Here is a 27,551-nt window from a genome sequence, read left to right as displayed (position 1 = left end):
TTTAAAAACACACCTGTTTTGGGTTTACTGGTCTCAAGAAGCACTGTCTGATGTGAACCATGCCTCGCAGAAAAGAGCTCTCAGAAGACCTACGATCAAGAATTGTTGACTTGCATGAAGCTGGAAAGGGTTACAAAAGTATCTCCAAAAGCCTTGATGTTCATGTGTCCACGGTAAGACAGACTGTCTACAAATGGAGAAAGTTTAGCACTGTTGCTACTCTCCCTAGGCGTGGTCGTCCTGTAAAAATGACTGCAAGAGCACAGCACATAATGCTTAATGAGGTAAAGAAGAATCCTAGAGTGTCAGCTAAAGACCTAAAGAAATCTCTGGCACATGCTAACATTTTTGTTGACACATCTACAATAAGGAAAACATTAAACAAGAATGGAGTACATGGGAGGACACCACGGAGGAAGCCATTGCTGTCCAAAAAAATATTGCAGCACGTTTGAAGTTTGCAAAAGAGCACCTGGATGTTCCACAGCACTACTGGCAAAATATACTGTGGACAGATGAAACCAAAATTGAGTTGTTTGGGGAAAACACACAACACTATGTGTGGAGAAAAAAAGGCACAGCACACCAAAATCAAAACCTCATCCTCAACCTCATCAAAACCTCATCCCTCAGCATCATGGTTTGGGGCTGCTTTGCTGCCTCAGGGCCTGGACGGATTGTTGTCATTGATGGGAAAATGAATTCCAGAGTTTATCAGGACATTTTGCAGGAAAACGTACGACCATCTGTCCGCCAACTGAAGCTCCGCAGAGGATGGGTGATGCAACAGGACAATGACCCAAAGCATACAAGTAATTCAACAAAACAATGGCTTCAACAGAACAGAATACGCCTTCTGGAGTGGCCCAGTCAGAGTCCTGACCTCAACCCGATTGAAATGCTGTGGCATGACCTTAAGAGAGCGATTCACACCAGACATCCCAAGAATATTGCTACACTGAAAAAGTTTTGTGAAGAGGAGTGGTCCAAAATTACTCCAGATCATTGTGCAGGTCTGATCTGCAACTACAGGAAACGTTTGGTTGAGGTTATTGCTGCCAAAGGAGGGTCAACCAGTTATTAAGTCCAAAGGTTCACATACTTTTTCCACCCCGCACTGTGAATGTTTCCATCTTATGTTCAATTAAAACATGACAACAGCTAATGTTTGTGTAGTATTATTTTAAGCAGACTGTGTTTTTCTATTGTTGTGACTTACATGACGTTTAGAGCGCATTTTATGGCCAATTCATGCAAAACTCCACGTAATCCCAAAGGGTTCACATACTTTTTCTTGCAACTGTAATTAATATTCTAGTGGGCTAACGGATAAAGAACCAGTAGAAAGGAACAAAGATATATATAACAATGTTACAAGTCTCCCTTCTTGCAGACGTTCCTCACCGCTCTCCTGCTGTTCCCCGTGGCTAATTTACAGCAGTAGCTTAATCACCATACAATCCACATCCAAGACAGAAGAGGGACGATAAGAGGTAGCTTCCTGCTGCTTGCCAGCCGATTGTCAAATGAATTTATAAAAAACCACAGCGGCAAAAGTAGATCATAAAAAGTCCAAGGAGGTTCCCAAATACACTGGAAATGGGGAAAAGGCTGCGCCCAATCAGTTTTACTAATTCAGCAAATGGTCCAGAACCCAATCTCCCCAGTCTTCACACCACCTCCGAGCTGCTCAGAAGAAAAACTATTCTGCCGCTTCCAGCCGCAATCAAGTCTTACACCTCCCGAATCCCTTCGAACTCAATTTTAAGGGGCGATCTGTTCCTCTCTCGCAGTTCAATTAATACTGTACAAACGCCGCTTCCTCTCCATTCCCCCAAAAGCGCTCTGTCATGGCGATGGGCCCGATATCCTCTCGGCAGGGCCCTCTTCTCTTGCCGGAGATCAGGACTGTCCTTCACTTCGCTGGAGGATCACACTACCCCAGCAAGCCCGGAACCCTATCCTTCTTTGCCGATCGCTCCACGATCAGCAACGGCTCGTTTAGCCACTCGGTAGAGAGAAAACAAAGCTCGGCAGTTCAGGAAAATTTTCCCTACCGCTCCGCTTGCCTCTGACGTCGCGCCGGATGTCCCAGTGAAACGTATTCTTGACTCTAGAATCTTTAAGGGAAAATTGCAGTACCTAGTACAATGGAAGGGATACCCATTGTCTGAAGCCATTTGGGTGAAATCTAGTGATGTGAAAGCTGACAGACTTATCAAAAGGTTTTATGAGAAACACCCCAACAAACCAAAAGCCAGCTCCTAACTTGTGTTTGTTTACATTACAGGATCTATTCTTTTGTAAGGGGGGGATGTCAATGCTGCAAACATTGACATGTTTTTGCACTGACAATATAAGAGACAGCCTGTTACTTTAATTGCTTCATTTGGGAGGGAGGAAATTACCCAGAAGTTGTGATAAGATTGCAAAAGCCCGCGTACAGAATGGGAAGTGAAACCTCATATGTAAAACTAATTGGATAATGTGATTTATGAGGTGTAGATAAGGGCGGGGATTGTGTATGTGTTATGATGGGTTTGGGGGGAGGAGATTTCAGATTCTGGCATCCCTCCATGAGTGCCAATGTTTCGTTTCATTATTAACACATTTAGATAAACAATGTTTGCATTTTATTTGAACTGTCTCATTTATCGGAACCATGACATCATGCTGTTCTATATTCCAGCACCCATAAAGTAAGCATCTCTATGCTTCAGCAAAAGAAGGACTGAGAAGAATGTATGTTCGACAGTGAGATATATGCCAACTGTTGCCTAACATCCTGGCCAATAGGTAGGTCAGCCCTTGGGCTGAAAATGATTCTCAATCTCATGCTCAGTATTAAAATAAAAAACTACTACAGTAAAGTATGCATAGCTATAGTAAAACATAAAGACTGTAAACACTTCTTGAATTTCAGTGACAAAATTTATCACCTAGTCCCAAATTCTATTTCATAACTTTTCTTAACACCAATTGATACAAAGGCTTTCAACTGCACATTACATACTGACATGTAAACGTGATTTTTTTTTAAAAAAAGAATGATTTCAGTAGAAAGGGAAGCAGAGGGGAGACTGAATCTAACTGTATCGTATTGCATTTCCTTCTATTCCCCAAATTAAATTCTACTTGCTATGAAAAGAGATTAAACATCTTCCTAATTCACTATTGCCCATCCTAATTTTTTCCTACTTTAAAGTTTTTTCACCTCTCCAAAATCAGTATTCAGAACTCTTTTACAGAGCAGCTTTTATTACATATAGAATCTTAGTGTGCTTAAAAGATATTTCTATCAATGTGTCACTGAAACTGAAACATCAAATAAGTAGTCCCCTATACTTTTTGCTTCAGATTGAAATATTTATGGCTGCCTTATGTCTCTTGCTGTTTAGTCAACTGTTGTTTTAACTTTTCCAATATTGCTTGACTTCTTATAGCAGATTCATTTTACCAGTATCAGATAGAAATATTAATCTATGTGTAACAAAAAAAAGCCATTCTATAGGTCAGACATGTCAAACACAAGGCCTGCGGGCCAGATCCAGCCCACGATTTGCCCATATTTGGCCTGAGGGGGCCGCCCCAGAGATAGAGAGGGACCGCCCCCTGCTGCCCTGGCCCCGCCTAGCCCAGCGGCTACCCCAGATGCGTGCACATAAGGCATTGAGCATGGGGGGACTCTGCAGCCCGCTGCAACCACCGGGCTGGGCCTCCAGCAGCAGGCACTGCGGCGGCACCGGCAGCAGGTTGAGTCAGGGCAGAGGCATGTGATGAGGACCACCGGACGTGCCTACTCCATCCTATCTGTTTTTGCTTGTGGTTGGAGCAGGTTGCCAGTCATCTCCTTGGTACCTGCACGGGTATTGCCCTTGGCCCGCGCATGGAACACATTCCCCTCATGCACCCGATGCACCTCGACCCTGCTGCAGGCCACTGCCATGGTCCATTAGGCTGCCACCTGGAGCTGCAGGACTGCCCAGCACGAAGGAGGCAAAGCAGATGGCTAGGAAGCCTGAGTAGAGGTGGTAGAGCACACCCAGGCCCAGCAGGCAAAAAGCGGCCACCCCGAGTGGGGAAAGCTAGATCCCCATCGGCGCCATGGCTGCCCAGGCCCAGAGTTGGGGGGGGAGGCTTTCCCTGTTCGGGGTGGCCGTCTTTTGCCTGCTCACCCTGGGTGTGCTCTACCACCTCTACTTGGGCTTCCTAGCCGGCCACTTCACCTCCTTTGTGGTGGGTGGGCCTGCAGCTCCAGGTGGCGGCCTAATGGACTGGTGTGAGGTGCTGGCGGATGCGGCGGGGCCGAGGTGCATCAGGTGTGTGAGGGGAGTGCGCTCCACATGAGGGCCAAGGGCAAGACCCGCAAGGGGGCCAAGGAGATGCCCCCCTGACTTCACCTGCTGCAGCGCCTGCTGCTGGAGGGCTGACCCAGTGTTCACAGAGGACTGTGGAGCCCCAGAGTGTGCTGGCTGAGGGGCCAGCAGGCTGTGGCTGCTGACGGACATTGCCATGTGCTCGCCACCCTCTGTGTGCAGGTGCTGATAGTGTCCGGCAGCAGCCGCCCTGCCCCCTGCCTCACCTTGCCCCGCGGTGGTGGCACCCACCCTGCCCCCTGCCTTGCCTCACCTCACCCCATGGAACGAGTCTCCCGTCCACTGTCCCACCCACCAGAGACCCCTGGATCTCCAACCCCGCCCAGCCCCCACAGGTGCCCCAACGTGAGTGACATCAAGCTGGCTATGCCCAGTCGGCTGTGACCACTCTGGCCATGCCCACTCAGCCACACCCATCCAGCCCCGAGGGCAACCACTATGCTGATGCACCCCTCAATGAAATTGAGTTTGATACCCCTGCTATAGGTCATAAAAATTAGGCAACTACTCAAAATTTATATACTTGTTAAAACACATAGTAATAACTAAAATTCTAAGCCCCTTATCCCAATATATTTTCATATAAGTGCAACAAGCTTCCCTTAAAAGCTAAGGGTGTCAGTTTCTACAGCTCAGCCTTTTTCAACCTTTAGCATTCTGTAAGGTTGGTCTAACACACCTGGACAATACTTGATCAGAAAGTTGGAAACATAACCTATAATTATGACATAAATTGCTATTGTATAATCTTAATAGAGTGTGGATAAAACCTAAACCATATCTCTGAAAATGTTTTTTCCCATGAGGCCCCACACTTCAAACATCAGAAGACTGAAAAATTAGACAGAGGCTATACAGTGGATATAGAAAGTCTACAAACCACTGTTAAAATGCCAGGTTTTTGAGATGTAAAAAAGTCAGACTAAAATAAAACACTTCAGAATCTTTTACACCTTTAATTTAACCTGTTAGGCATATGGTGTTAGCCTACAATGTTGGGTTGAAAATATATTAACCATAATTCTATGTCTTTAAGATGTTAATTGGCCAATGGGTATGTAAGTGTTCTCATGGCCATAAGAGGGAGCTAGTAACGTAGCTTCTTTCTCTCTCTGAATTCACTGCTCTCTACTATTACTGTTTTTGCTCTGTTACTGTGAACTGTGTATTGACCTCTGGACTGGTAAGAAGACTTTGTATTTTGGATTGCTACTTGGACTGTTTATTTTTGACTGTGCATTTTTGTTTTTACACCACCTCAAAAGTAAACTACTTTTTGCTTTTACAACTCAGTGTACTCTTGTGTTTACTGTGTGACTCTTGCTGCTCTCAGTACCCTTCCTTGTCTGTGCAACTCTTTGGTAGCACAAGGAGACCTCTGCACAACAAATTCCTTAACATAACCCATAAGCCTGTGGTGGCGAACCTATGGCACGTGTGCCACAGGTGGCTCGCAGAACCCTCTCTGTGGGCACACGTGCCGTCATCCCAGTCCTAGGCCTTCAGTCTCGTCCATGAGCAACCTGCATCAAAATCTCCCCGGGCAAGTGGTTTTTTAATCTCGGTTTTATAAAACCTTTTCGCTTTAGGCCTCTGCCGCCGTGTGCAAAAAAAAAAAAAGTTCAATCAATTTCAACTTCTCGCAGGAAAAAAAAGATCTTGCAAAGTTGGAATTGATTGATTGAACTTTATTTTTAGTCCCACACAGCGGTGGAGGAAGTAACACATCGGAGCTGGAAAGGTGCTGTGTGCGGGTGGAGCGGAGCAGCAGGAGCAGGGTTCTCCGTGCAAGGGGTGGGGCGGGGCCTGTGCATGGGGTGGAGAAGCAACGTGGTGGCGTTAGCATGGTGGTAGATCAGTTGCTTCCCTCCCCCTGCCAGACACCTGCTGAAGCCACAGAGTAAGGTTGCCGCGCCCACCCCCGCCCAGATGCCCTCACCTCCCCGAAGCATTTTTTTACTAACCTGCCTTTCAGCTGCATTGTTTTTCTGTTCGGTTCTCAGCCTTCACTGCATATTTGTGGGACTATCGGTAAAAAAAAAAAAGTTCCATCAGACTTTCTAACTTCTTGCGAGATCTCAAGAAGTTAGAAAGTCTGATGGAACTTTTTTTTTTTACCAATAGTCCCACAAACACTTCACTTCAGCGCCCTCCCTCCCCAAGCCTCCAGTGCTTCACCTGCTGCTTTGGTGGCTCTGTAGGCTCTGTAGGCACCTGCTGCTTTGGTGGCTCTGTAGGCAGAGCTACGAAGTTCTGACAGAGAACTTCGCAGCTCTGCCTACAAAGCCACCAAAGCTGTAGCTCAGACATGTCAAACGCAAGGCCCGTGGGCTGGGGAGGGCCCAAATTTGGCCCCCTGGGGCTGTCCCCGAAATGGCAAGGGACCAGCCCCCACTGCCCCAGCCCCAGCCCACCCCAACCTGACTGGGCGTCCTCCTGGCGCACACACAGGAAATGGCGAGCACTCGGGGGCTGGTGGTTTGCAGCAGCTGCAGCTCATTTGCCTCAACCCGCCCCGCCCCACCCCTCCCAGCCTCGGCCGTCACACCTGGCCATTCCCCACTTTGCTGGGCCTCTCCTCGTCCAGCTCTGCTTTGCTGCACCATGCCTTTCCTCACTTGGGCCTTGGCACTCTGTAAGCCTAGCGCCCCATGGCACGCCCGGCCTGTGGGATGAAAGGCGTGGAAATGGGAGTGCGCAGTGGCACAAGCCAAGCATCGGCCGGCTCCCATTCGCCCTCTCCGCCACATTGTAGGGCCAGAGGGGAATGCAGCAGTCATGCAGAGCCGTAGCCTGGAACTGCTGGTGGCTGGCAACGTGTGGCGGCTGGTGAGAAAGGGTGAGAAGGAGGAGAAAGCAGGAAGGGTTTCTCTTTGTGTGTGTGTGAGAGAGAGGGAGAGACACAGAGAGCCAAGAGGGGAAGAGGAGGAGGAGGAAGGCAAGGTGTTGCAAAAAATGGGAGCTTCCCCCTTTCTTCCTCCCTTCTCTTTTTTTTAAACCTACTCTCACTACGTTCAGGTGCAGCTAGAGGAAAAGGGGGAGAAGGGGGAGAAAGCAGGGAGAGGTTTTGTGTGTGTGTGTGTGTGTGTGTGTGTGAGAGAGTGAGAAAGAGATTGAGCCAGCAGGGAAGTGAAAGTGTGGGGAAAGGAAAATGTTGCAGAGTAAGCAAACTTACAAAAAAGGGATCTCTCTCTCTATCACACACACACACACACACATGCTGCGTCAGGGAGGTGGTGTGCAGGCAGGCGAGAGAGCAAACTCGCAGATTGGCTTTGTGGTCTATTCTTGCCACCTCCCCTCCCTAAAATCATAGAACTCTTTGGATTGAATGGGAAGTTAAGAGGAATTGGTGTGAGTTGAAATTAAAAGGCCGAGTCAAATCCCCCCCCCCAATTATTTTGTTGGAGACGTGGGAAGTGTTTCTTGCTTCTACTTACTCTCATCTGCTCTTTTATAATTTAATCCAGCCTTACCCAAACTAATGTCTTTTGGGTGTCATGCACCACAGTTCCCATCATCCTGTGGCTATGCTGGCTAGAAATGCAATGCCTTATTTTCTCTGCAGTATGCGCCTAGGAAGCAGTAGGTCTGTGGGATTTAGACGTATTTAAACATTTGTTTCTTCTGCCTAATTTATTAAATCAACATCTAATTCAAAATTAAATGTTTCTGAGAAATCCAGGGTAGTTTACAAAAAAACTCTCAAAGACAGCTATTGTAAAGCATCACCAGCACTGCTTAAAACAATATTAAAAGTGTGTATTTTAAGAAAGAAAAATATTAGTAGTAATCTTCTTAGTGCTGTTTGACCATAAAATATGGTGTTGTTCTACATATGCTTGGCTGAACAGTGTTTGGAGTTGCCTCTAAACGGGTGAGGGATGCACTGTTCATATTTTCCTTGGAAGAAAGTTCTATAATTGGGGTGCTGTCTCTGAGAAGGCTCTGCTCATGGCCACTGTTCTATAAGCCAAACCAGGAGGACCATCTGGTCTAAATGGATGGTAAATATAAATGATTAGGGGGCTGGAGGCTAAAACATATGACAAATGTTTGTGGGAATTGGGTGTGTCTAGCTTAGTGAAAAGGACTGGGGTGGTGACATGATAGCAATGTTCTAATATTTGATGGCTGCCACAGAGAAGAAGGGGTCAACCTATTTTCCAAAGGCATCAGAAGGCAATAATAAATGGAAACTAATCAAGAAGAAAACCAGCCTAGAACTAAAGACTTGTGAAAACAACTAACCAGTGAAAAGGCTTTCCTTCAGAAGTTGTGGATGTTCCATCACTGGAGGCTTTTAAGTATGTTTGTTTATGTTTATGTTTATTGGACTTATATACTGCCCTTCTCCCGTAGGAGTCAGGGCAGTTCACAAGGAATTTAAAATAACAATATAAATTACAAAAGTTAAGAACAATTAAAATAATTAAATTTAGTCCTTGAATAAATAAAACTCCTATTAAACTCCAATTAAAACCCAATTAAAATAAAATTAAAATTAAAATTCTCAGTCCTGGCCGGAAAGGTCAAAGAGCCAGGTCTTCAGGTCCCGGCGGAATGAACGAAGGTCAGGGCCAGTCCTGAGCTCTACGGGCAGCTGGTTCCAAAGGGCAGGCGCACCCACAGAGAAGGCCCTCCTCCTAGGTGTTACCCGCCGGCAATCTTTTGCTGGCGGTACCCTGAGAAGGCCGTCCCTGTGGGAGCGCACAGGACGAAGGGAGCTTGATGCCGGCAGCAGGTGTTCCCTCAGATATCCCGGACCCAAGCCATTTAGGGCTTTATAGGTCATCACCAGCACCTTGAATCTCACCCGGAGGGCAACCGGAAGCCAATGCAGCTCACAGAGAAGAGGTGTTACATGGGAGTATCGGGAAACCCCCATCACAACTCGCGCGGCTGCATTCTGCAGCAGCTGAAGCCTCCGAGTGGTCCTCAAGGGCAGCCCCATGTAGAGTGTTGCAGTAGTCCAACCGGGAAGTCATGAGCGCATGACTGTGCGTAGGGCATCTCGGTCCAGATAGGGCCGCAACTGGCACACCAGTCGAACCTGGGCAAAGGCCCCCCTGGTCACAACTCCTATATGATCCTCTAAACTGAGCTGTGAGTCAAGGAGGACACCCAAGTTGTGAGCCCTATCAATGGGGGGTAGCACCTCACCCCCCATCATTAAAGGTGGAATAGACTGGTTAACTCGAGATGCCGGTACGCACAGCCACTCAGTCTTGGCAGGATTGAGACGAAGCCTGTTTCTCCCCATCCAAACCCGGACCGCATCCAGGCAACGGGACATCATGGCGAGGGCATCGCTGGGTTGGTTCGGGGTAGAGAAAAAAAGTTGGGTATCATCAGCGTACTGATGATACCCCACCCCGAAACCACGAATGATCTCGCCCAGCTGCTTCATATAGATGTTGAACAGGAGGGGAGAGAGAACCGACCCCTGAGGAACTCCACAAACGAGAGGCCTCGGGGCGGATCTCTGCCCTCCCGTCAACACCGACTGCGAGCGGCCCAGGAGAAAGGAGGAGAACCACTGCAAAACAGTGCCTCCCACTCCCAACCCCCTGAGACGCCGCAGTAGGATTAGATATTCCATTGTCTGGAATGGTATAGGTCTCCTGGTTGAGCAGGGGCTTGGACTAAAGACCTCAAAGACCTCTTCCAACTCTCTTACTCTTTGAGAGAAACGCTGCCAACCACTCCCCCTCCCCTCGTCCCTTCTTGCACACAGAGAGGGGGAGGGAGGGGAGGAAAGAAGGAGGGGAGGGAAACAGGAAGAAAGAAAGGGAAGGAAAGAAGGAAGGTGATGGGAATGAAAAGGAGGGAGGGAGGGAGGAAGGAAGGAGATTGGAATAAGAGGGAGGGAGGGTCTGAAGGAAGTCCTGCCTTAGCACTTGGCCACCAGCAGCCCTGTTGCCCTTTCGCCATCCACTGGTGGTCTCCCATCCTATTGCTGAGGATGCTTTGGTTACAAAGCCAGGTCTCCTCGCATGGAGAGTGAGTGGGCCTCCCTCTGACCCACGCACTTTGCCCTCCTGCACCCACCATGAGCAACCTGGCCAAGGAGAGCGAGCACAGAAGCAGTAGCCTTGAGGAGAAGGTAAATGCAGCTGGGCACCCCGTCGGGGAAGTGCGGCTAGGCTAGGCAGGGCTGTGGGGTCCTGGTGCCGTGGGAGCTCAAGGGCCGGGCTGGGCGCTTGACCTCCACTGCCCAGGGCTCTAGGCAGTCGGTGCCACCATCCAGGGCCCCCCTGCATGGCCTGAGGCTCAGTGAGGCTCCTCCAGTAGACCATGTCCTGGCGCTCGCCCTGATCCCACCAACCCCTCTGCCAGAGACCCTCAGATCCACCCCAGTCCTGCCCAGGCCCGCACAAGTACCCCCGACATGAGTGACATCAACCTGGCCATGCCCACCCAGTAGGCCACGCCCACACCAGCCGCGCCTATGCCCATCCGGCACCCAACGATAAATAAGTGGGGTTTGGGTTGCAGTTTGGGCACTCGGTCCCTAAAAGGTTCGCCATCACTGCCATAAGCTGTACAATTCAATTGAAAAACAAATTGAAATCTTGTAGGGGGAAAAATAACAATAAGAAATGTACAACTACACGGTTGCATAATTGTGCACACCCTTAATCTAATACTTTGTTGAAGCACCTTTTGATTTTATGACAGCATTCAGTCTTTTGCGTTAGGAGCCTATTAGCATAGCACATCTTGCCTTGAGAATCTTTGCCCACTCTTCCTTGTAAAAGAAATATCTCAAAAAACTGGCATTTAAACCACTGTGTAGACTTTTTATATGGTAGCAAGGTAGGCTTGAGTATATAATAGTTTATGAAATAGGAAACACTAACAACATACTTATATAGAATAAAAGATGGAAAGTAAAATGCTTCACCTATATTGCTTACATTGAACAAAAGATCCTTTTCAGTTTCCAGTAATTTCTGGTTGAAAACTTGAGAGTTCTTAAGATTCTGAATTTCTGAATGGGTGAACCTTCAGAATAAGAGGGTTACTGTATCTAGAAGGCCATGAACTAAGGTTTGGTTGGCATGGTTACTTGTGGTATGACAAAGTTAAATAAATGTTGATTTTAATAACCATTTTACTAGGCGTGCCATTTTGAGAGTTTGGAATAAATATAAAACAAGGTTTTCTAAGGTGCCACTTTGGGCAGGGGCTGGGGCAGCTGCTGCCTGACACCATCAGCCCCCGCACACAGCGAGCGCATGGGGGCCAACAGTGTCCGTCAGCAACCACAGCCTGCCCGCCCCTCGACCGGTGCACTCTGGTGCTCCGCAGCCCACTGCCAATACCGGGCCAGCCCTCCAGCAGCAGGCAGAGTAGGGGAGGGGGGAGGCACATGATGCAGACTGCCGGATGTGCCTACTCTGTCCCATCTGTTTTTGCTTGCGGTTGGAGAGCAGGTTGCTGCTGGTCATCTCCCTGGCCCCCTTGCAGATCTTGGCCTGCACATGAAGCCTGCTCCACTAGCATACCCAATGCACCTTAGCCCCACCTTGGGCTGCTGGTGCCAGCAGGTCATGCAGGTCCATTAGGCTACCACCGCTGCCTGGAGCACCTGGCCTGCCCAGCACAAAGGAGGTGAAATGGCCAGCTAGCAAGCTCAAGTAGAGGTGGTAGAGCACGCCCACGCCCAGCAAGCCAAAGGCCACCTCAAGCGGGGAAAGCCATATCTCCATCAGTGCCATGGCCCCCCCAGTCCCAGCTAGGCTTGTGTGCCTCCCTCCATCTTTGCTGGGCCTGGGTGGCCATGATGCCGATGGGGATCCAGCTTTTCCCACTCGGGGTGGCCTTTTGCCTGCTGGCCCTGGACGTGCTCTACCACCTCTAAGTAGGGCTTCCTAGCTGACCGCTTCACCTCCTTTGTGCTGGCAGCCGTGGTAGGTACTGAGGTGTGCGAGGGGAGCAGAGAAAACAACCCTGATCCCACGTAAGGTGTATTATTTTCTCTGCCATACTTTTTAAACTTTCTTTAAAGTTTACTTCCTGGCAGCAAAAAGCCTTGGAGAGCAGAGAAACCCCCCCCCCCAATCCCACGTAAGAAGGCTTTTCTCCTCCCTCCTTGGCTTTTTGCTCTCAGACATTCTGGCAGCGAACAGCCAAAGGGAGTGGAGAAAAAAACCTTGATCCCATGTAAGGGGCAGTATTTTCTCTGCCATACTTTTAAAACTCTCTTTAAAGTTTATTTGCTGCAGAATGTGGATCCTTCCCATTCTGTTGCACTAAGTAAAACAGTCTGGCAGCGAACATCGAGTGGAGAAAAAAAAATCCAGTCTCAGGTAAGGTGGAGTATTTCCACTTGTCAACAGGGGAAAAAACCCATTTTTTTTGAGATGCCAGACTAGCGTGCATTCACGTGCCTCCAACCGCCTTGCTTGCTGCAAAGCCACATTGCAGCAAGGAAGAAAGGGATTGGAGGCATGTGAATGCACGCTAGTCTGGCCATTTCTGGGCCGGTTCTCCGAACTCAAAATAAATTAGGTACTGGTTCTATGGAATGAATCCCACCACTGGGGTGGGGGCTTTGTAGGATTGTTACTGACAGGCGATAAGATGGTAAGTTCAAGAAGGTCATTGTATTCCATTCAGCCATGGGTTGGCTTTTTCCATGATACAAATCTTGTGTTTTAAAAAATGGTTTAAAGGTCAGGGGAAAAAAATGCAATGAGAATGAGAAGCGCCCCACCACCAGCCACTACTTTCCCCACCCCATCCCAATGGAGCGCTTCATCGCCACCACTGCTCCGACCCACCCCTCGCATGGAGCGTCCTGCTCCCGCTGCCCCAACCCACCCCTCGCAGTGCCCTTTCACGCTCCGCTTGCAGGACGCTGTCCACCGTTTCTTTCAATTTCCCTTCTTGCCGCCGGATATTTTCCATCCATTCCTATTAGTCCGGGCTTTGGGTGGAGATCAGCCACCTGCGCCCACCAGGCCCACCCACCAGGCCCGCCACCCCACATTGACCATGACCACTGGCTGGCGCTGCCTCTCCTGTGACCTCCCCCGTGGCTGGGACACAGCCAAGTTTGCCACTGCCGGCAACATCCCATCCTCACCCAACACACAGGAAGGAGAAGACCCACTGGAGGATGGTGGCCATTTGGAGGCACCGCGAGAGCGGTTGGCACAGCGGGGCGAACCACAACTACATGGCCAGCACAACAAGGTTGGGCTCCTACAGGTTGCCCGCCAAGTGCAGCTGCAGCTTATCACAGAGGGACAGGCTCCTCTTCCTCCTCCTCGAGGCCCCACCCTGCCCACCCGTGAGGCATGTCTGCACTGCTGCACAAGAGGAGGGGGCACCTCCCCAACGGCGGCTCCAGGCTGGCTGGCCTTAGGCCAGTGATGGCAAACTTTTAGAGACCACGTGTGCTGGGGCGATGGCACGTGCCCACAGAAAGGGCTCTGCGTGCCGCCTCTGGCATGTGTGCCATAGGTTCGCCACCACTGATATAGGGTCTTCTTCCACTGTAATTAACTGTAATTATATTGTAATTATAAATGACCATATCTTGGTTTAGTGGACTATTGCTTACATTAACTTCTTTTAATCACTGCAGATATAGGAGGAAAAAAAGACTAATTCTTATATATGAATTCCTTTAAAGCGGAAAATTATGTTCCTATTCTGCAGATTTTAAAAGGGTCCATAACTTTCTTGAAGAAGCAAATTGTCAGTTTGCATAAATGAATCCAAGGCTCCTGAACAGAATCAGAAAATTATTAAATCAAAACATATTATGTACATATAATTCAAGCAATTTTTATTGAAATGTAAATATGTAATTATATATTTATATATTTATCTAATGCAGAGTGTATAATCAATATTTTAAAGTTGCAACTTAAGTTATTTATAACAAATCGCTAAAGTAATGAGAAAACCTAGGAGTCAGGCATAAAGATGGAAATTGACCAACCCAGGACAGAAAGTGTCAAGTTTAATTACATAGCAGAAATCCAAAAAATCTCAAACTGATAGGACTTACCTGCAACACTTGTAATGGTGACTGGCAATCCTTGCACTTGAACACCTACAGCCCCCAAGTTGGCTACACTTACTGTTTGAAAATTAGTTACTGAAGCGATCTGAGACGTATTAAGTGTTATTGGTGCGCCAGCAACAGCTACTGGTGCTATTTGAGCAATTGTACCACCACTTGAAGACACAGGGGTAATAGTTAGCTGCTGGGGTAGCCCGGCATTTTGAACTTGGAGATTTGAAACACTTTGAAGATTCTGGACTTGTACTGTCTGCCAGATGATTTGTCCTGATGGGGTTAAAGTTGGTGCTCTTATGAGTATTTGTGTTGGACTCACTGCTTGCAGCTGAACATTTGGCAAAGACTGTTGCTGAATGGCCTGAATAGTTTGTCCTGACTGAAGCTGGAAAGATTGTGGAGAAATTGCTTGAATAATCTGCTGCTGAGGCTGTTGGAATTGTATCTGCTGGAGAATAGGTTGACCTACTATTTGAACCTGTTGTAGTGAATTTGACTGATCCTGCAAATTTTGCAACCCATTAGACTGAAGCTGACTAGAATTTTGTACCTCTGTTTCAGATGTGGTCATTTGAGCTTCTTCAGTACTAGTTTCAGAACTATTTGCTGTGCTTGCATACTGGTCTGTTTCTTCAGTAGTTACTAATGTTTCACTGCCTGTTAGTGATGTGGAAACTGTAGTTGTGCAAGGAGGAGGAGAATCAGGCATAACACTAATAGAAGCTGTTGTGACAGGCGTTGACAATAGCTGATTTCCATTGGAAAGTCCACTATTAGTGGACTGGGCAACCTGACCAGAACTACTACCAGTTGCAACATTTATTACAGGTAATGCTAGAGTTACTCCCCCAATATTTATAGGCAATGAAGTTACAACTTGAGCCTGAGTACCAGCAATAGGTAGCTGCAATGGAATAGAAACACCAGGCCTAATCTGGACAGGAACTGTTTGATTTGCCAAATTCTGAGCAATAATACTCCCAGAAGATGCCCTATTTGTAGTTGCAATAATAGCTTGATTATTCCCTGCAGGAAAGAGCTGAATCTGACCCTGTATATCTTGCAGAACTGTGGCATTAGTAGGATTTATCTGAATTTGTTGACCTTCTGCTGTCTGAATTTGTGGAATCACTTGGTACTGAACACTACTACCTGAACTCTGTACTTGGATGACTTGAAATTGTCCTGGAGTTACTCCAGAAGAATTGCTTGGTTTTGTTTTTGAGGGGGGATACATTTCCATTGTTGCTATTGGACAGACTTGCTACAGTTGAAGTAACAGAAGATGTTTGCTGGTTGTTGTTCTCTTTTGAAGCAGAAGCTGCAACAAATTGCCAAGCATTTCCAGCAAGCTGAGTTGTTACTAATTCTAACTGCTGTGGTTGACTCTGAAGCTGCACCAAACCCTGACTAGGATCTATAATAATCTGTTGTCCAGTTGCTTGATTTTCATCAGGAGTTCCTATTTTACTGCAGGTTGCTGCCAACAGAGCCAGAGGGGAGGGCTGAGAATCCTAATAAAAATATTATGTGTATTAGAACACAAACTACAAAGGAACAGCAGTAAAAGCGTTCTACATATTAGACTATGTAACAAATTTTAATTTAGTTTTTGTTCCTGGATACAAATTGTGTTTTCCTAATCCCTTATACCTAAAATAAATAGAAAATAGCTATTGTTCCATAAAAACTTTACTTCTGTGGTCAGGACAATATTTTGAAATTTATCTGTTTTTGAGAACATTCTCAATTCATACTCAATGGTGAGTAGACGTCCAGAATATTCTGGAACTGTGAGAACTGTCCAGACATTTCTAGAATTGGCAAGAATTTTCTACAACTTTCTAGCACTTTCTGGGACTATGCAGCAATATCCACAGAAATAGGAAAGTACAGGTGCCTTAAACCAACATTGTTGGGGGCAATTAAACTGACTTTGTAATAATGCCGCTTGGAGGGGGTGTGAAAGCCCTAATAAGCAGGCATATACATAGAATGAAGGCTACTGCTAAGCTTGTAAGCCGCCCTGAGTCTTCGGAGAAGGGCGGGATATAAATGGAATTAAAATAAATAAATAAATAAATTTTAGTTTGTCTAATTGCTGAGTAAGAGAATACTGAATAGCAATATTTGAGTTAGACAGCATCAAGAGGTTGATTGCACCCAGCAGATGCATTTTGCCATGTGTGTGTGGACAATTTATCAAGACAAGAACAAAAAGTACTCTGTGAGTGTGTTAAGATGTGCAAGGCCTACAAAGCATACTTCAGCATGCCTATTGGGGATCGAGACAAGCCCTGGGCACCTCATTTCACATGTAAACACTACAAGAAAACTCTTGAAGGTAAGGTGAACAATTGCTGCTTGCTAGATGGAATTTCAGTGATTTATTACAGTTTAAGAGTTGCAATTAATAAAATTTGCACTATTTTCAATGTTCTAGAAAAATACAGACTACAATATGTATATTATACCCTATGGTAATATCTTGCACAATATTAGGTAATGTGTGAATTTTTATTTTATTTTTTTCATTTATATAATTCTGCTATGTTGACCTCTGCCGGAACTTTGGTGACCTGTCGATAGCATTCCTCCTTTGGTCTGCTGCCGATTCTTCACAGATTTGTACTTCAGATTTGTTTTCTAAGTCAGAAGAAACTTCCCTGGGAAAGGGGAAGCTCTGGAAATTAAAGCTTTTGTTTCCCTGGATGCCTGGATGCTCTCCGAGAACTTCTTGAAGAAGTAATCGGGTGAGCCTCTGCCTGGGGGCGGAGCAACCAAGAGCATGTTCGCCATGGAAGAACCAGACATTTAAAATGGACAATAAGGTCTGCCACCATCTCTTAGAACACTAGCTTTATGCATGTTTAGCTTTTGCTATAAAACAGGCTCCCTTTTGCTTCAGCCTTTTTCTTTTTGTTGAAATATCATCATTTCTGAAGCTTTGTAAGTATAAGAGAGTGAGGAGGGGAGTAGTTGTTGTAACTAAGCCAAAATAAGCCGGAAATCATTGTGTAAACTATCTTAAAAACTTTTGGATTTAAACTTTTTAGAGGATTTTATCATCAACTTTAACTGACTCTGCTGAATGTCTTTGCTGAACTTTTTTATTTCTAAAATAAAGACTGCTTAAATGGTGTTTTGATTCTGCTGTGAGGCAGGGGAGAAACAGTTCCGATTTTGATTGGTCCAGCTGTTTGCTAAAGAAAGAGGCTCAGTCTTAGTTTTCTCTGTAGCTTATTCTTGGATGCAGAGAACACCTCCCATAATTTAAATTGGGCTTTCATGTTCAGAGTTTTGGAAGACATGGACTTTGAGGAGAATTTTATCCAAGGGATTAAAGCAGTTTATACATCACAGCAAGCAAAGATTATTATTAATGGGGACTTAACCAACCCTTGCGAAATTCAAAAGGGTATGAAACAAGGATGCCCCCTACCTCCCTTATTGTTTATATTGGTGTTGGAAGTTTTGAATAGAGATATTAGGCAAGATGAGAAAATAACAGGTATAAATATTAAAAAGGAAGTTTATAAATTGAGGGCATTTGCTGATGACTTGGTTATATTTTTGCAAGACCCAAAACATAATATAGACTATTTGATGAGGAAATTAAATGAGTTTGGGGTTTTAGCAGGTTTTAAAATAAATATACAGAAAACAACAATGCTTACTAAGAAAATGACCTCAGGATGGTGACATATTGACTAAATATGTTCCAGATGGCGCTTGGGTCCTTACCTATCTCCCTCACTTACAGCCCGGTCGATGCCTTGGTTGATGCCTGGGAAAGGGCGGCTACCGAGGCACTCGACCGTGTTGTACCCTTGCGACCCCAGACTCGGCACAGATCCCGTTGGGCTCCATGGTTTACTGTGGAGCTCCGGGAGATGAAGCGTCGGAGACGGGGTCTAGAGAGCGGTTGGAGGTCCACCCGGTCTGAATCTGACCGATTGCGACTAAGAGCCTTCACAAGGTCTTACCTTGCTGCGATGAGGACGGCGAAGTCTAATTACTTCGCTGCCCTCATCGCGTCCGCAGATAATCGCCCAGCCGCCCTGTTTAGGGTGACTCGCTCTCTCCTTAATCGGGAGGTGAGGGAGGAACCCTTACAGGGTCGAGCTGAGGAGTTTAGTCATCATCTGGTGGACAAAATCGCTCAGATCCAGTTTGGACTCTGACTGGGCAGAGTCTGGCATGGAGGAATCAAGCGGTCTTGAGCATGTTATCTGGACTGAGTTCGACCCTGTTTCTCCCGATGACGTGGACAGGATTATGAGGAGACTGAGCTCCACCACTTGTTTACTGGACCCGTGCCCCTCCTGGCTGGTTTATGCGGCTTGGGAGGAGACACGAGGCTGGTTCCAGGCAGTAATAACTGCTTCCTTGAAGGAGGGTATCTTCCCCGCTGCCTTGAAGGAGGCGGTGGTGAGGCCCCTCCTCAAGAAGCCTGCCCTGGAGCCGGCTGTTTTAAATAACTATCGTCCGGTCTCCAACCTTCGCTTTTTGGCGAAGGTTGTTGAGAGTGTGGTGGCGCATCAGCTTCCTCTGTTCCTGGAGGACACTGATTATCTGGACCTGTACCAATCGGGTTTCAGGCCCGGGTACAGCACGGAGACGGCATTGGTCGCACTGGTAAATGATCTCTGGCGGGCTCGGGACAGGGGATGTTCCTCTGTCCTAGTCCTTTTAGATCTCTCAGCGGCTTTCGATACCATCAACCATGGTATCCTACTGCGGCGTCTCAGTGGGTTGGGAGTGGGAGACACCGTTTTACGGTGGTTCTCCTCCTACCTCCTGGGCCGCTCGCAGTCGGTGTTGATGGGAGGGCAGAGGTCCGCACCGAGGTCTCTCGTTTGTGGAGTCCCTCAGGGGTCGGTCCTCTCTCCCCTCCTGTTCAACATCTACATGAAACCGCTGGGCGAGCTCATTCGTGGTTTCGGGGTGGGGTATCATCAGTATGCTGATGATACCCAACTTTTTCTTTCCACCCCGAACCAACCCAGTGATGCACTCGACGTGATGTCCCGTTGCCTGGAAGCGGTCCGGGTTTGGATGGGGAGAAACAGGCTTCGACTCAATCCTGCCAAGACTGAGTGGCTGTGCATATCGGCATCTCGAATAAACCAGGTTGTTCCACCACTAATGATGGGGGGTGAGGTGTTACCCCCCGTCGATAGGGCTCGCAACTTGGGCGTCGTCTTGGATTCATGGCTCAATTTTGAAGATCATATAGGAGCCGTGACCAGGGGGGCCTTTGCCCAGGTTCGACTGGTGTGCCAGTTGCGGCCCTATCTGGACCAAGATGCCCTACGCACAGTCACTCATGCGCTTGTGACCTCCTGGCTAGACTACTGCAACGCTCTCTACATGGGGCTGCCCTTGAGGACCACTCGGAGGCTTCAGCTGGTGCAGAATGCAGCTGCGCGAGTTGTTATGGGAGTTTCCCGATACTCCCATGTAACACCTCTTCTCCGTGAGCTGCATTGGCTTCCGGTTGCCCTCCAGGTGAGATTCAAGGTGCTGGTGATGACCTATAAAGCCCTAAATGGCTTGGGTCCGGGATATTTGAGGGAACACCTGCTGCCGGCATCAACTTCCCATCGTCCTGTGCGCTCCCACAGGGAGGGCCTTCTTAGGGTACCGCCGGTTAAGGAATGCCGGCGGGTTATCCCCAGGGGCAGGGCGTTCTCTGTGGGCGTGCCGGCCCTTTGGAAACAGCTTCCCACGGAGCTTAGGACCGCCCCCGACCTTCGCTCATTTCGTAGGGACTTGAAAACTTGGTTTTTTGAGTTGTCTGGCCCAGACTGAGGGGTTTTAATTATTTAATTAATGGGGTTTTAGTTAAGTTCAGGGATTAATTTAATCTTAGTTTTAATCGTTTTTAATTCTATATGATGTATTTTAACTTTTAATTTTCCCTGTAAACCGCCCTGAGTCCTACGGGAATAGGGCGGTATATAAATTTAAATATAAATAAATAAATAAATAAAAAGTTTGGCTTTAAGGTTGAGAAAAAAATGAAATACCTGGGGTTATACTGCCAAATACAAATGAAAAACTGTTTTAAAATAACTATGTGCCTCTTTGGAATTGTGTCAAAAAGGACTTATTGAGATGGGATAAACTGCAATTATCATTAATAGGTAGAATTTCTGTAAGATGAATGTTTTACCAAAGATGTTTTCTGTTTCAGACATTACCAATACTTGCAACTGATACTCCATTTAAACAATGGCAGATGGATATCTCCAAGTTTATATGGCAAGGGAAAAAACCAAGAATTAAATACAAATTACTGCAAGATGCTAAGGAAAGAGGAGGTTTGGGTTTACCAGACTTGAAATTGTATTTCTATGCTTGCTGTTTGGTCTGGCTAAAAGAGTGGGTTAATCTTCAGAATAAGAGGTTACTCAATTTAGAGGGCTGTTAGGCATATGGTGATAGCCTACAATGTTGGGTTGAAAATATACTGTATGAACCATGATGTTGTGACTTTAAGATGTTAATTGGCCAATGGGTGTGTAAGTGTTCTCATGGCCATAAGAGGGGGCTAGGAACGTAGCTTCTTTCTCTCTGAATTCACTGCTCTCTCTACTGTTACTGTTTTTGCTGTTTTGCTGTACTATTGGTTTACTACTGTGATAAACCTGTACAACTGTGTATTGACCTCTGGACCGGTAAGAAGACTTTGTATTTGGATTGCTACTTGGACTGTTACTATTGTGTATGACCTGGACTGTTTATTTCGACCATGCATTTTTGTTTTTACACCACCTCAAAGTAAACTACTTTCAACTTTTACAACTCAGTGTACTCTTGTGGTTACTGTGTGACTCTTACTGCTCTCAGTACCCTTCCTTGTCTGTGCAACTCCTTGGTAGCACAAGGAGACCTCTGCACAATTCCTAACAAGGGCCATGAATTAAGTGCGATTTGGATGGCACAGCTATTTATTGTACGGCAAGGTTAAAGTAAATGTTGATTTTAATAACCATTGTTAGGAGTGCCATCCTAAGAGTTTGGAATAAATATAAAACAAGGTTTTCTGTGAAGATGCCTCTCTGGGTGTCCCCCCCAGGAAGCTTTTTTTTTTACAAAGGAAATGGGGGTGAAGCCAGACTGGTGAACTTACGGTCAAATAATATCTTTTAAGAGGATATCCAAAGAGGAGTTAGAATCAGAAGGGCGTGTCTGCCATTGGTTTACATATTTAAAATTGAAAGAAAGATTTAAATCAGACAAAAAGAGTTGTGAGTTTGATTCTGTGAAAAATTGGAAATCCTACTGCGTGGTAGTGATGAACATACTATTGCTATGGTCTATAAACTGTTATTGAATTTGAATCTGGAGAATGAATATTTAAACATTGCATGACTCAGTGGGCAAGAAACTTTGGATATAATGTAATGCTTGAACAACAGAATAATATGTGGATGAAAGGTCTAAAAGGACTAGGGGTGACATGATAGCAGTGTTCCAATTTCTCAGGGGTTGCCACAAAGAGGAGGGAGTCAAGCTATTCTCCAAAGCACCTGAAGGCAGGACTAGAAGCAATGGTTGGAAATTAATCAAAGAGAGAAGCAACCTAGAACCAAGGAGAAATTTCCTGACATTTAGAACAATTAATCAGTGAAACAACCTGCCTCCAGAAGCGGTGAATGCTCCAACACTGGAAGTTTTTAAGAAGAGACTGGACAACCATTTGTCTGAAATGGTATAGGGTATAGCCTGCCTAAGCAGGGGGTTGGACTAGAACAGGGCTTTTCAACCGGTGGTACGCATACCACTTGTGGTACTTTGCCACATGCCAGGTGGTACGTGACTGCTAGCCAAGTGTAGCAGGGGAAGGGAATGAGTCTAAGCGAGCCAAGCCTGAGGGAGAGGGAGAAGCAGCTGGAGCTGCAGGACTGTCTGGGCTCGGCAGAAGCCCCAGGAGCCAGCAGGGCTCCAGCTGATTGGCGCTTCCAGAAGCAGCTCAGAGCTGGAGGTGAACTGAAGAAAAAAAAAGGGGGGGGGGAGAGGAGAGGCTATAAAAGAACGTGGTTTGGGTGGGGGAAGGGGAAAAAAGACAACAGGAAATGTTCAATCCCTTTAAACAAATGTAATTAGTTTTACCCCCTTTAAATGAGTCTTCCTGTGGCTTTTAGAAAGTTTTCTTTGAAGGTAAACTGGCTTACCGGTAATTTAAAGCTAAAGCTTATCCCAATTTCCCAGTCTCGAATTGCAACATTGTGACACAAGCCTGAGGCACCTTAGAGAGAAAAAAACAAGTTTGTGTTTATTTTCTTGCTTTGCACTTGATTACTGTGTCTTTAAGGGTACAGGGAAGGGATTGGGGGGTGCATTCTTACTACACTGTGGAAGGAGAGCTCAGAAGGTAGGGAGGAAGAAGAGGAGAGGGAGAGAGGAAGAAGGGCCAACCAGCTAGCTCAGGAGTCTACAAACTTAGAAACGTTAAGACCTGTGGACTTCAACTCCCAGAATTCCTCAACCAGCCATGAGGGCCGAGGAATTCTGGGAGTTGAAGTCCACAAGTCTTAAATGTGCCAAGTTTGAAGATCCCTGAGCTACCTGGTAGTGGTGCATATTAATAAACATGGATAAATTCATCATACATTTGTCAGTGCAAAGGGAAAGTGATTCAGCAAAGGAACAGCCACCAAAGAAATTAAAACTGGTACTTTTTTCTACAGTTTGTAATAGTTTATTAGATTATAGAATAAAATACAAAAATAGAAAAGCAAATAGTAGGACACAGTGGGGAGGAAAAAGGGGGGAAAGTGAGGAGGAGAAGGGAAAAAGAACAGAGTTCCTCTGTTGCAGTACAAGGAAGCATTAATATTGAACCTCAACTTTTTACTTTTCCATAATATTATAAACTAGCCATTTCTATAACAAATGAATCTAATCAGTAAAATCCCAAATCCCCCTTTTTTTAGTCATCAAGTTTCTGACACCTTGCTAAGCACTGGTGGTACTCAAATATTGTCATATCCTAAAAGTGATACAATCTGTGAAAAGGTTGAAAAGCCCTGGACTAGAAGACCTCCAAGGTCCCTTCCAACTCATTATTTTACACTAAATTACAATTTATAAGAAAACTGTTATAAGATGATGCATTGTTGGTATTTAACACCAGGTAAGTTGTCAAGAATGTATAAAGGTATTTCAAATGAATGTTGGAAATGCAAATGTAAAGAACGGACCTTTTATTATTTATGGTGGACATGTGATAAAGCAAAGAAATATTGGAGTAGGATTCACATCTTAATATAGAAGATTCTCAAAGTGAATATAAAGATAAAACCAGAAACTTTGCTTCTGGGTTTAATGGAAAACGACTTGGAAAAATTGGAACTTCGATGTTATAGATGTTGACTGCAGCAAGATTACTTTACACACAAAAATGAAAGTTTGATTCCTACAATGGATGAATGGTTGCAAAAGTTGATGGAGTTAGCAGAGATGGCCAAATTGACTGCTTTGATCAAAGAAAAAATACAATTACTTTTGTTTCTACTTAGAAACTGCTTCTGGACTTTTTGCTTGAGGTGGAAAAAAATGACACTTTGATTTTGGGTTTTACCAATTAATAGGTTTGTTATAGAAATGGCTAGTTTATATTGTTATGTAAAAATAAATAGTTGAGGTTTGATGTTACTATCTTATTCTACTGCACCAAAGGGAGTCGGAAGTCAACTTTTTCTGTTTTCCCCTTGCCCCACTCTTTTCCCTTCCCCTTTTCCTCCCCTATTTTCCTATTTTATTTTGTATTTTTGTATTGTATATTATAAACTAATAAATATAAAAAGTATTCAGAGTGAGCTGTCAGCCTCACTAGATAGATCAGACCATGAAATCAACTCCACAGGAAGCCTAAAACTACTTTTATTGAGATTGGCTCTAATAAAGAATCTTGAAAGTCACAATTCTGCTATGTTTACAAGTTGGTACAGGGGAGAAAAGATTGCCATAAAGTTTGCTATCCCAAGAATTTGGTAGCAACTGACTGACCACTCAAGCAACTGCTACTTCTGCATGGTGGACCCTTCCAAACGTCGAACTGGCAAGAGTGCTCCTATCATGTATCTAGACATTCCTTCATTACCTTGGTACTAGACAGCCCTTAGCTCCCTGTTCCCACCACTCTGGAGAGGGATCAGCCATCTTCAGGAGCAAGAAGCAAGTCAGGCAGCGAGGAAGATATTGCAGATACAGATTACAATTTCACAGATGCGGCTGAGGAAAGCCATACTTCCCCAATCATACAGACCTTAACAATCTGATCAAAGACCTTGGTCTTGCCAAGTCCCATGCTGAGCTTCTGACATCTAGGCTCAAGGAGTGTAAATTGTTGGATTAAAGTGTATAAGTCACAGATCAGAGAAAGCATCGCCGTTTTTCGAACTTCTTCCGTCAACAAGATGGGCTGTGCTTCTGCAACAATGTGGCCTGTCTATTCAAGTCTATAGGAATCACCTGTAACCCAATGAATGGCACCTATTCATAGACAGTTCATCCAGGAGCCTCAAAGCCGTGCTGTTTCATAATGGGAACAAGTACCCGTCTCTCCCTATGGCTGACTCTGTGCACCTCAAAGAGGACACCAGTGTCAAGATGTTGTCGAGTGCCTTGAAGTATGACAACTATAGCTGGGAGGTCATTGCAGACTTCAAAATTGTGTCATTCCTGATGGGCCTCCAAGGCAGTTTCACAAAGTTTCCTTGTTTGCTTTGCCTCTGGGACAGCTGGGACACTAAGGCGCACTATCAGAGAAGGGACTGGACACAGCGGACTGAGTTCTACGTAGGGAAGAACAACATAAAGTGGGAGCCACTGGTAGACCCTCAGAAGGTTCTGATGCCACCACTGCATATCAAATTAGGCCTCATCAAACAATTTGTCACGTCTGTAGACAAGGAGTCAGCAGCTTTCAAGTACCTCCAAGATCTCTTTCCACAGCTGTCAGAGGCAAAGGTTAAAGCTGGTATCTTCATCGGAACACAGATAAAGATCATAGTGTGTGACAAATTTGCCAAGAAGCTGAACAGGATGGAGAAAGTGGCTTGGAACAGTTTCGTTGCAGTGGTTCACGACTTTCTGGGCAATCACAAGGCTGAAAACTACTAGCAGCTGGTTCAAACTCTAAAGAACTATGCCAAAATGGGATGCAGAATGTCCCTCAAAGTCCATTTCCTTGATGCTCAGCTTGACAAATTCAAGGAGAACATGGGTGCTTACTCAGAGGAGCAAGGTGAGCGCTTTCACCAGGCTATACTAGACTTTGAACGTTGTTACCAAGGACAGTATAATGAAAATGTGATGGGGGACTACGGGGGCTTCTTCAAGAAAGCGATTTGCAGTATAGCCACAAAACTAGAAAATCTACTCATTTCTGAACCCTTTTGAGTGGTTTTGACTGTCTTTGTGTATTTGCCGTGCAAGTATATATTGTTCTTTCTCTGCTTAAAAAAGATAAAAATTCACCTGTTTTGTCTGTATAAATACAAAACCTTTGTAGGCAGTGGTTACAAAATCAAAGCTTGTGATGAATATAGCCATTTTTGCATAGGCTTTAGACGTAAGCAGTTGAAATACAAAATTTAGAAGCCAGGAACAAAAATTGTGTTACATACATTAAGAAAGTTAGTTAAGCATAAAGCTATGGAGGGGGTGTTTAATGGGAAATTACCTATATTACCCACTCCAACTAATCATTTCTTCCTCCGAGCATTTCAAAGACCTCTAAAGTAAATTTTGATGAAAACTGATACCATCCGGAAATACTTGGTAGTAGTGTAGGATGTTTGCCATCTCTCTCCCTCCCTCTCGTTCTCCTCCATTTTCTTACAATTTACCTGAGAAGCTCCAGTTTTGTTTTTCTTATTGTTGTTCTCAGCCTCATGTTTCTCTCCCTCGGAGGGCATAGCTTCCTCCTTCTTTTGAACTTAAAAAAAATAAACAAAATATTTTTATTTTTATTTTATTTTAATTCCATTTATATCCCGCCCTTCTCCGAAGACTCAGGGCGGCTTACAAGCTTAGCACTAGCCTTCATTCTATGTATATGCCTGCTTATTAGGGCTTTCACACACACACCCCAAGCGGCATTATTACAAAGTCAGCTTAATTGCCCCCAACAATCTGGGTCCTCATTTTACCTACCTCGGAAGGATGGAAGGCTGAGTCAACCTTGAGCCTGGTGGGACTCGAACCTGCACTAATTGCAGGCAGCTGGTGTTACTTAAGGAGGCATTAGCCCACTGCTCCACCAAGGCTATATATTAAGCAACATCCTTCATTTCTATTTTGGCACAGAAAATAATCAGAACGTTCTCACCCACCCCTGGTCCTCCACACTCCCGCTAGTTGAAAGCCACTGTCCACCTTTCTAATGGAAAACAAGAAGACTTAAGAAACGTGGTTTTAAAGTCGACCTACAGGAGCTGGCGATGAACGCCCAGAAAGGGGAGGTTTGATTGGTTTCTGTCAACGGAGACTGTAAGGCAGAGGGGAAAAAACCACCCACAACTCTCCCCCGCCTCCTGCCCCTAAAGCATCAACGGCTACTGAGTGGCCCAGGATGCTTTTAGGGCAGAAGGGACGTGCAGGGGAGGGGAAAATGGGAGGAAATAGGAACGAAGGAGGGAAGGATGGATGGATGTGCACAGGCGAGAGGGCTAGGAAAGAAAGGAGAAATGGAAGAGGGAGAAAGGAAGAGTAGGAGGGAAGAGAAAGGGGCTCCGGAGGAATGAAGCACGTAGGTGGGATGGCGCGGAAAGGAAGCGGAGGCGGGAGGGAGGGTGGGAAGCTACGTACCGTACATCCCGCATTAACGCCCGCTGAGGCGCGGCTCGAGGAGGAGGGAAGGGAGGGCGGAGTGTTAGAGGGTAGCTGCGAGAGTAGGCCAGTTGTTGCCGGAACTGGGAGGAGCATGTCGGCTTATTTTTTCCCCTGGGCTGTGGCGTAGCTGCCTGTCTTTCCGCCCGCTGCCGGCGCTTCCGTTAGCGCCGGCGCCTGATTGACAATTTAGAATCGGACGAAGTGGGGGAGGGTGCAGAGGGTGGGGCCCTGGGAATCCTCGGCTGACACACACACCTGCCCCCAAGGAGGGAAGCCAACTGGCCTAG

At 45.9% G+C, this 27,551-nt stretch overlaps 1 protein-coding gene across 1 annotated transcript in view; it reads right to left on the bottom strand.

Moving 5' to 3' along the window:
- The window catches only part of LOC308676000 (transcription factor Sp4-like), a 122,898-nt gene extending 96,538 nt beyond the window's left edge, over positions 1–26,360 (bottom strand). Inside the window, 3 exon segments of the mRNA XM_081341691.1 lie at positions 14,404–15,643; positions 15,645–15,929; positions 26,280–26,360. Coding sequence (XP_081197817.1) covers positions 14,404–15,643; positions 15,645–15,929; positions 26,280–26,348 — 1,594 coding nt within the window. The 5' untranslated portion in view covers positions 26,349–26,360.
- Between the last annotated feature and the right edge of the window lie 1,191 nt (positions 26,361–27,551).

The sequence above is a fragment of the Vipera berus genome (genome assembly GCF_964194415.1).
Source record: "Vipera berus genome assembly, chromosome: W".
Classification (NCBI taxonomy): domain Eukaryota; kingdom Metazoa; phylum Chordata; class Lepidosauria; order Squamata; family Viperidae; genus Vipera; species Vipera berus.
The sequence above is the reverse complement of the archived record's forward strand: the minus strand, read 5'-3'. Positions and strand labels throughout refer to the sequence as shown.